Genomic DNA, 10,315 nt, shown 5'->3' with positions numbered 1-10,315 from the left:
GAGTGTCATACAGAGTGAAGTAAGTCAGAAAGAGAAAAACAAATATATATTAACGCATATATGTGGAACCTAGAAAAATGTTACAGATGAACCGGTTTGCAGGGCAGAAATTGAGACACAGATGTAGAGAACAAACGTATGGACACCAAGGGGGGAAAGCCACGGGGGGGTGGGTGTGGTGTGATGAACTGGGTGATTGGGATTGACATGTATACAATGATGTGTGTAAAAGTGATGACTAATAAGAACCTGCTGTAAAAAGAAAAAAGAAAAAAGAAAAATAAATAAATAAATAAAAATCAATACAGAATAACCTGTATGAGTGGTCAATGTGCAGAATAGTTCAATTGAGGAAGACATCAGAGTAGTTGGGAGAAATAAGGAGAGTTCATGGAGAAAGCAGGATTTGAACTAAGCCCTACACTAAGAAAGAGAAGACGGTTTTAAAATGGGGTAAATAAAATGATTGAGGGGTGAAAGTAGGAATGGTTATGTAGTATTCAAGGAGTATTCAGGAGGCCAGTGGAAGGTACCTCTATGAAAGTAGAGGCAGTAGAGGGAGAAGTCAGGGCAAGGTAATGAAGGGTCTTGAGGGTTATGAGAGTCACACAGTGGGAAACTTTTTAAGACTTTTGAGGAAGACGGCATGAAAAGCAGAGTTTGGAGAGCATTGGTCTATGTCACAATATGTAGGGTGAAGCAGGAGACTAAATAGACTATTTCCATAGTTCATGTATAATGAGAAGACAGTAGCAACAGTGAGAATGGAAGGTTAGTGATGAATGATCCCAACAATGATGATGTACTTTTGAATACCTAATGGCTCTAAAAGCTCTAAATGTATAACTCACTTAATCCTTGTAACAACTCTATGAAATAGGCAGTAGTATCCTTTTGTTTTTTTTTTTTTGTGGTATGCGGGCCTCCCTCTGCCGTGGCCTCTCCCGTTGCGGAGCACAGGCTCCGGACGCGCAGGCCCAGCGGCCATGGCTCACGGGCCCAGCCGCTCCGCGGCATGCGGGATCCTCCCAGACCGGGGCGCGAACCCGGTTCCCCTGCACCGGCAGGCGGATGCGCAACCACCGCGCCACCAGGGAAGCCACCAGGGAAGCCCCCAGGGAAGCCCCCAGTAGTATCCTTTTGGATTCAAACCCAGCCTCTTTCACTGCATGACCTTGAGTAACTTACTTAATCACTCTGAGGCTCAGTTTCTTAAAGCATGATATCCACCTACATATGTCTAGGTTCCTCATCTGGACAAAAGTTCCTTTAGGATGGAAACTTCGTCTTATATCTTTGTATTCCCAACACCTAGCACATGACAAAAAACATTGGCCTTTGGTTTATATTTAGAACTTTTAATAGTCAAATCTGTCACAACCACTTAGCAGAAACCTAACCACAAGGAATCCAACAATCCACTTTCATCATGCCTATTTGGCAAAATGCAAACAACCAAACAGATCATTTCCACAATAAATCCATAATCCTAAACTGTACTCCTCACTTGCCTGTCTGCTCATTCTCCCCTGTTTAACACCACTATTGCAATCTTCTCCACTCTCCCATGAAACCCTGATATCCCTCTCACTCTTTACTCTCAAGTGAAGATCTAGCCTCCTGGTTGACAGTGAAAACAGAGACCATCAAGCTGAAACTCTGATCTGCCTACCCCTCTACACCCAACCTCTCCTTCTACCCTTCTGTTAGAGTGCAGAACGTGCCTGCCCCTGTCAAAGGCTCATCTCTCTCTCTCTCTCTCTCTCTCTGTCTCTCCCTCTCTCTGTGGATGCCTTAGATCTCAAATACTCTGCCTTCTCAGGAAAACTGACCTTGTTTACTTTCCCACTGTTTCCTATATCTTCACTCTCTCTATAGGATTCTTCCTATCAGCATTTAAACATGTTCAGGTCTCTCCCATCTTAAGAAAGGAAGAAGGGAAGTAGAGACAGAGGGATGGAGGGACAAAGGAACAGAAAGAAATTAAAAGAAAATCCCTGAGTCTCAATTCCTCTTTAGTGACCTCTCTTTCTTATCTCTTCCTTATGGCCAAACTTTTAGTTGTGTAGGATCACTATTCCCACTTCCTCATCTTCCATTCACTATTTAATCTACTTTAATCTTACTCTCACCCCCAAGTGCTCCCTCAAAATGGCTCTTATGGCACCAAGAATGCCAATGTTGATAGATTCACTTCTGGTCCTCTCAGCTGGATTTGACACAAATAACCACCCCTTCCCTTTTCCCTGATTTATAGGACAGCACATTCTCCTGATTTTTCTTAATCTCTCCGACTCTTCTTTCTTGGTCTCTTTCAATATTTTATCCTCTAACCAAATCTTCAATCCAGCATTTCTTATGTATTCTCACTTCTTACTCAAACTCATCATGCCATGGTTTCAAACACTACTTTTAAGCTGACTACTCCCAAACCTATTATCCCCAATCCACATCTCTAGACATACATATCCAACCACATATGCAATATCGCCAGCTAGATGTCTCATAAACAACTCAGAATCAACAAGTTCAATATCAAGCTCACGATCTTCCCCCACCAAACAGGCTCCTCCCTCCATCTTAGTAAACAGCAACCCTATTCACTAAGCTGCTCTTATTAAAACCCTGGAAATCATCGTTCCTTTCCTTCACATTCCATATTCAATTAACTACCAAGTTTTGTCAGTTCTACCTCCTAAATATCTCTGAAATCTATCCATTTCTCCCCGTCACAATGGCCCCCATGTAGCCTAGCCACCACCATTTCTCACATCACTGCAAGAGTCTCTTAATTCATTTCCCCACACATACTCTTCCCCTACCCTCCCCAGTCCCTGTCCCATTTTCTCTCATGTAGCCATAATGACCTTTTAAAGTACAAATCGGATCACATCATTCACAGAATTAAACCCTTCAGTAATATCACACTGCTTTAAAATCAAAGACTAAAACCCTTAGTAATACCCTACAGGTAATATGACCTGGCACCTGCCCACTTCCTCAGGCTCAGATCACTAGTCTCCTCCTGGCTCACAGTGCTTTGAGTTCTTTCTAGTCCTCAAACACACCAGACTTCCATTCAGAGTCTTCACACCTGCTACTTCGTTACATGTATACATTCTCTCTCCTCCCCGACCCTCTCAAATTTTAGGTGTCAGCTTTAATCACTGACCACTTCTATCTACTCCCAGCTGATCTTGAATGCTCAAGATCAGCATTCTTGTTATATGCTTTGGTGGCATCTGGGATTTTTTTCTTTGCAACACTTATCACACCTGAATTAAATAATTACTTTTATAACAATAAGTTTAATGTCTGTTTCCCCTACCAGACTACAAACTCTGCTCATTCACAGCTATATCCCTAGTTACTACCACTACCCTGCACATAATAGGTACTCAATAATTTTTTTTTTTAGTGAATAAGAAGCACTACATTTTCTGATCTCCAATGAAAGACACAGATTACCTTATGCTATGTTCCAATTTTCTCCCTATATTCCTAACAATTTATTAATCTACACTAAAACTATGTTGAACACTTCCAGATACATACCTCCAATCATAGGTAATATATATATATATATATACATATCTATATGACTATCTCTCTGCTTATATAATTTTAAACAAACTAAGTATAATAAGCTGAAGATTAGCAATTCAGAATTTGGGGGGCCAAAGCATCCTGGCAACCACTTTGGTGATGCTGAACAGCTCAATGAAACTATATCTCTATTCAGTTTAAATTAAAGAAGAAAGTACGACTCTAAGTAAGAGGGAATCTGTCAATTCTACTATTCAGGTTTCACAAATCACTGTATTCTTTACCTTGAGATAATAAAACTATATGGAGTCCTTGACCCAGTAATTCCAAGAGGAAGTGACTAGAAAATAGAATTCTCATCAGATAACTCTATTACAGTTAAATGAATCAGCTTGCTGTACCACAGAAATAGTTTGCTAATTTCTACCTTTGATTCTTTTTCTCCTTGTTATATTCCCCTCCTCTCTCAATCAATCCATGGACATGGATTCACCCTAAAGAGGTGAGAAAGAATGTCTTGTTCATAATTCCACTTGTAGGTATTCTCTGATTAACTCCACCTTGCTCTGTTCCCTCCTTTAATTCAGCATCTCCTTCACTCTTTTGTTCTAAAATCCTATTGTACAATTTATAACATTCACATTGATGATTTTTTCCCTTTTTCTTTATCTCAGTATAGATTTATTTTTATTTCCCCAACTACACTGATAGTTTAAGGCCTGGACTTTACCCTCCTTTGCCTTCAAATACCCTTTAACCAGCCCAATATTTAAGAATAGCATGTGCTTGCTAATTAAGCTGATTTAAATGAAAGACTGAGTCTATGTGAGTCAAAGAAAATACATTACTCTCCAGAAACAATTCCCTGCCACACACACACACACACACACACACACACACACACACACACAAAGGACAACTGATTCCTTTAAGTTCACTCCTAAGAAACTCAGACATAATTTTCCATAGGTTCATTATTACACATAATGGTTCAATTCCCAGACCAATCTGAAAAGGCCTATAAAATTCACGAAGTACCTCACAACTGCAGAAATCATGCTTTTGAGCTACCACATCCAGCTCTACTGAGGAAAGGGGGTGGGGGGGGCAAGATCTAGGATGAGTTGGAGAGGAAATATGGATTGGGGAAAGGGGTTTCTGCCTCTTTTTATCTCTTTACCCCGTTCCTTCACACAACAGTGAGGCGAGCTGGGTGCGCAGGTCACTGGTAGAATCAGACACAAAGCAGAGGAAGAAAGTTTCTGCCGTCTCCACACTGGGAAGCCTCCTGTAGGCAGTAGGGAATTCATGTGGAAATTCATATACAAATAGGCCCATAATTGGCCCACAGATGCCCATATCACTGTGCCACCAGAGTTTGGAGTAATTTTTTAACCTCTTCATAATTCCACAGAAACTATACAAATGAAGAATGCGTTTGCTGCCTCAAAAGATCCAAGCTTTGCTTCAGGACTCACGGTCATTCTGGCCACAGAACAATGCACCTAATTGCTTAAAACAGAATATGATGCCATATCATATCCTGCTGTAGTTGACAGGGACAAGTCTTTGGTGTTTTACTTTAAAATCATGGTGAGATATATTATGTATATATATATATATGTATATATATACACATACACACACACACACACACACATATATATATCCCTTGCTATACCCAGTAGAAGTATGCCTGAAAAATACTGCATGTAGGTCTACATTTACTTAAAGTACCTTGAAAAGTAGCTCTTTACAGAGACTGGCCACAGAATTTATTTAATGCAAATAAATTCCCTATTTTTGTAAAAAATACATATTTATGTCAAGTAATATCAGGTTGACAAAGTAGGATGCAACTATATATGTTTATATTTTGTCAAATCAACTATGATTTATGAAATAATTCCAACCACATTTTCATGAGACTTTTTTTCCCAGTACAAGAGAAACTTTCCACTCCTTAATCGCAAAGTCATTTCTCCTGTTTTTCCTTTACAAGGCACATCCAGCCCATACCTCATGACTCCCACCAGCCCTGACACTAATCCTTTCCTACTCTCGCCCCTATAAGGTACTTAGGAACAAGGACATGTCTCTGTGCCTGCCTGCCTGCCTTCCTCCCTCCCTGCCTTCCTTTCTTTCTTTCTTTCAATTAAGACCCTCACAGCACCAACCACATGACCAGAAGAGCTCAAAGAGTACCAAGAGTGGAGGACAGATTTATCATTTTGTAAAATTTTAGTTCCCATTTACTGAGAACTGTTACTATGTGTAGTAATAGTTTTCTAAGAGTTCCTCTCATCCCCATCTTACAGATGAGACAACAGTTACAGAGAATATAACTTGTCCAGGGTACACCTCTAATAAGCAGAGAAGAACTGGTCTCCTGGCAGAAGGGCTCCAGAATGTATTAATGACTAAAATGAACTCTCATGCATTATCTCTTTTTATTTTTTTAACAGTCACATCTGGCAGCAGTTTTTCTCCATTCTACGGAGGAGGAAACTCCAAGATAGACTCCAAGATAATTAATCCAAGGTCAAACGGCTAGAAAGTGGTGGATCTGAAAATGCCTGGATACAAAGCTCAAGCTCCTTACCACCAGCACACTATAGTTTCCCCACTCCACCTGGGGTTTCAGGAAAGAGTCCTTCCTGGGAACTCCAGGTGGAGATGGGAAGAAGCTGTGGCAGACTGGGGGAAAAGAGGTGACGAAAGGTAGAGTTGGGGTGCAGAAGCTCCAAGAAAACTAGTCATACCTATCTGCAAATATGTACCCCAAGATGCCCAACAGCAGCCATGGAAGCAAAAATCCAAACCCCAAGCCCCATAATGCCACCCACTTTTCTGATGCCCCTAACTCCACAGTCCCAATCCAACCTCTTTTTCTCACAAATGGGGAAACTGAGCACCCCCCCACCCCGAGTTAACCATCATTCCATCCTCCTCCCTTTCCAACAAACCACTCCAGAGGTCCCGGGTGTGCCTTCTACCCACCCCCACGGCTCGGCTGATGTTGTCCATCTTGCTGGCGACCTGTTGGAAGAGGGGATAGCAGGTCTGACAGAGGCGCACCGGCCGGGCGCCGCGCACTAGACACCCGGTCAGCTCTGCGCTGCTGTTGGCGAAGTCCAGCAGCAGCTCCCGGCACTCGGGATCCAGATCCGGCAAGTCTGGGGGTAGTGACAGTGGCCCCATCCTTCCGCCCTGCAGTAGAGCCAGGGATAAGTCCTCCACCTTCAGCAACTGCTCCTCCGACAGGAGGTCGTGGAGGACCCGGTGGGGACTGCTGCCCAAGGAGAAGGTGCCCAGAGCCAGCCCCGACCACAGCAGCAACCGCAGCAGCAGCAACGATGACCTCCGTCGCGCGACTGTCCGGTCCGGGTCCATCGCGGGGTTCACGAACCCCAAGGCGCAGCCCTCCACCTCTCCGCCCCTAGTCGGTGCTGCGGACAGCTGCCGCTTCCGGCTTCCTTGGGCGCAGGCCGCGAGCAGGGTCACGAGGCGCGCGCGTCACGGCCCCGCCTCCCGCGCGCGGCGCCCCGCCCCATTGGCTGCAGAGAGCCTCTCGCGCCGCGGGCCGGCGCGCGTGCGGGAGCGCGCACACACGGGCGGTTTCGCGTTCCCAGCCTGTGCCAAGCGCCTGACCGAGGGGCGCGCGAGACGCTGGTGGCGTCGGCTGTGGAGGCCCGAGCTGAGGCTCGCCTGCCCTATGAATACAGGCGCCGGCCGCTTTGAGCAGTTAAATCTCGGGGTTCTTACCCTCGGTTGCCCACCTCTTTAGGAGTTCGCTGAGTTCTAGAAGTCTGAGGAGTTATGTGCCACAGAAGGACGGACGGCCTCCGCCGTGGGAATTACGAGTGAGTTCCCTGAGAAAGCCTGCTGGCACGTGCCTTGGCAGGTTTTTTTACTTGGTATTTCTTAGCATAATTTCCCCCCTCAAAATATTTGGAAAGAGTAATGACGTGTGTTGATTATTTTTGATAGTGGAGCCTAGCGGCTTACAAGCTTTTTTTTTTTTTTAAACTCAGCTGTGTCAGCGCTGTCCGATAGACTTCCTGAGGTGATGGAAAGATTCTCTATCTGCGCTCATACAGTAGCCACTAACCACTTGCGGCTGTGGAGCACTCGTAATGTGGCTACTGCCACCGGGGAACTGAATTTTTAACTGTATTTAATGTGAATGTAAATAGCCCTATCTGGCGAGCGGTGCTGTGTCGGACAGCGCAGGTCTAAGTTCTCTCACTGTGTAGCCTGGTCCTTGGGTGGCTAATGTCCAGGTTTCCTTGCGACTGAAGGGGTTCCTGGGGTGCAGCCCAAGCCTGTATCCCAGTGCAAAAACCTGGAAAATCCTCGCCAAACCGCTCAATTTCAAATTCCTATCCAGTTTCTGACAAGCCCAGGGCAATCTTTGGGGACACTCTGAAAAGCGTCCTGATACCACTACTGGGCTGTAAAAAGAATTTAGCTAATGACCTGGAAAACGGTTTTCTGACGAGTATCTGCTAACAAATTTGGTAGAAAAATTATTTCCTGGCTGTTTTGTGTCATCCCGCTTTCGTTTTTGCCCTATTCATCTTATGGTGCTAATTTATGTTTCTGAGAGTTGGTAGAGTTACTTTTTTAGCCAGTCTGTTTGATTATTGTTTTGTGTTCCTAATGGGAAGGGAGAAAAGGTCCATAATGTCTTTAACATGCCTCTTTATTCTTTTACTATTACAAACAGTATTGCAGGTAATAATCGTATCTGTACAAGGTTGGTATATGTTTAAGATAAATTCCTAGCAGTAGACTTGCTGGATCAGAGAGTATGTGCATTTGTGATGTTGTTGATTGTGCTATATTACTTTCCACGGAGGTTTAATAATTTACTCATAATGGTTCCTAAAGAACTCTTAAAGAATGGTAATTCTAACATGTAGAAAGACCTAAAAGTTATAGGATGACATTTGAGAAAATTAAGACAACTTATTTTACTGGGGTGGGTAATGTCCAGGTTTCCTTAGGACTGAAGGAGTTCCTGGAGTGCAGCACAAACCTGCATCCAATGCAAAAATCTGGAAAATCCTGGACAAACCACTCAATTTCAAACTTCCCTTCCTGGAGCAATTCCATCCTAAAGCCATTAGATCAAGTAATGTAAGGTTGGCATCCATGCTTGGTGGGGTCGGGGTGTCAGAGGCCCAGAGAATGGTGTCAGAGCACAGGGAAGAAGAGGAAGACATGACGGGGGTGGGGGGGGGGAATCCTGATGCAGAGTATTGGATCCTGAGATGGGTAAGAAGGGTTTCCCTGTAAGGGAGGGTACAGCAGTGACTGGGAGTTTGCTTACCTTCAGAAGGATTGATCAAATAGGTAAATACATTAAGGATAATGGGAGTCTGGTTTCTCATTGTCCAAGAAGGGAGTTACAAATATGAAAAGAGAGAAAAGTAGAATGAACTCTGTAGTGTTGGATTAGAATTAGCAATGTATGTATTATTAGTGGCTGCAAATACATATAGAAATAGATTGTGGCTTCTAAATGTCATTCTCCACTAAAAGGAATCAAGAATCCTTGGAGAAATAGCCAATTCTACTGCTGGGGTAGGAAAAGCAGAAGTTTAGCCTGGATAATCTTTTTGTACCAGAAAGTAAGGAAGTGCTGAAAGAATGATGGGGACGTGTCAAGAACACACAGAAGCCAGCTTAACTAGGCTCCCACTGGCCAAATCTGGAACAATTTGAGCATCAAAATAAATAATGATGGTTAATGGGTCAAACCATTGAATAAAACAGGAAACCATGAACCTATAGTGATATATTTAAATAAATGAATAAGCTGAATGTTTCATGGGGATTAAAATATTTACATATTTTCAAAGTCATCTGCTAAAAAAAATATATTAATTATAAATGGAAAAAATGAGTAAATTTACAGTGGAGAAGTCTGTCAGATCCCACATTAATCAAATGATCAACATGAACATCATCGTAATGGGACAAATAGAAATTGTATGCCACCTGATAGAATGCAGTTAGAAGAACACAGCACCAATTCTATTATATTCCTACCAAAGATGCATAACCTGATTCTAATCATGAGAAAACATCAGATAAATAAAGTTGTTTAATTCTGCAAAATATCTAGCCTATAATCTATAGTGTTATGTCTACAAGAGTCAAGAAAAGATTGAGGAATTGCACCTGACATAAAGGACATTATTCAGACAACTAGTGAAATTTGAATGGGATCTGAGAATTAAATGGTAGTAATGTATAATATTAATTTCCTGATTTTTATAATTGTATTGTGGTTATACAAGAGAATGTTTTTATTTGTAAATATAAAATACACAGGAAAGCATTCAGGGGTAATAGGACATCAGGTCAGCAACTTACTTTTTTTTTGAGGTATAACTGATTTACAATATTGTGTTAGTTTCAGGTGTACAGCAAAGTGATTCAGTCATATATATTTTTTTCAGATTATTTTCCATTATAGGTTATTACAAGATATTGAAGATTATTCCCTGTGTTATACAGTAAATCCTTGTTGCTTATCTATTTTATATACAGTAGTGTGTATCTATTAATCCCATACTCCTAATTTATCCCTCTCCCCCTCCCTTTCCCCTTTGGTAACCATAAGTTTGTTTTCTGTCTGTGAGTCTGTTTATGCTTTGTATATACATTCATTTGTATTATTTTTTAGATTCCACATGTAAGTGATATCATATAATATTTGTCTTTGTCTGACTTACTTCACTTAGTATGATGTTCTCTA

The 10,315-nt window shown here is 42.2% G+C and overlaps 1 protein-coding gene across 1 annotated transcript in view; it reads right to left on the bottom strand.

The window, feature by feature from the left end:
* OSTM1 (osteoclastogenesis associated transmembrane protein 1) overlaps nt 1-7,024 on the bottom strand; it is a 36,207-nt gene extending 29,183 nt beyond the window's left edge. Inside the window, exon 1 of the mRNA XM_007120206.4 lies at nt 6,547-7,024. Within this exon, the coding sequence (XP_007120268.1) occupies nt 6,547-6,939 (393 nt within the window). The 5' untranslated portion in view covers nt 6,940-7,024. The remainder of the gene's footprint in view (nt 1-6,546) is intronic.
* Between the last annotated feature and the right edge of the window lie 3,291 nt (nt 7,025-10,315).

The sequence above is a fragment of the Physeter macrocephalus genome, chromosome 10, assembly GCF_002837175.3.
Source record: "Physeter macrocephalus isolate SW-GA chromosome 10, ASM283717v5, whole genome shotgun sequence".
Classification (NCBI taxonomy): Eukaryota; Metazoa; Chordata; class Mammalia; order Artiodactyla; family Physeteridae; genus Physeter; species Physeter macrocephalus.
The sequence above is the reverse complement of the archived record's forward strand: the minus strand, read 5'-3'. Positions and strand labels throughout refer to the sequence as shown.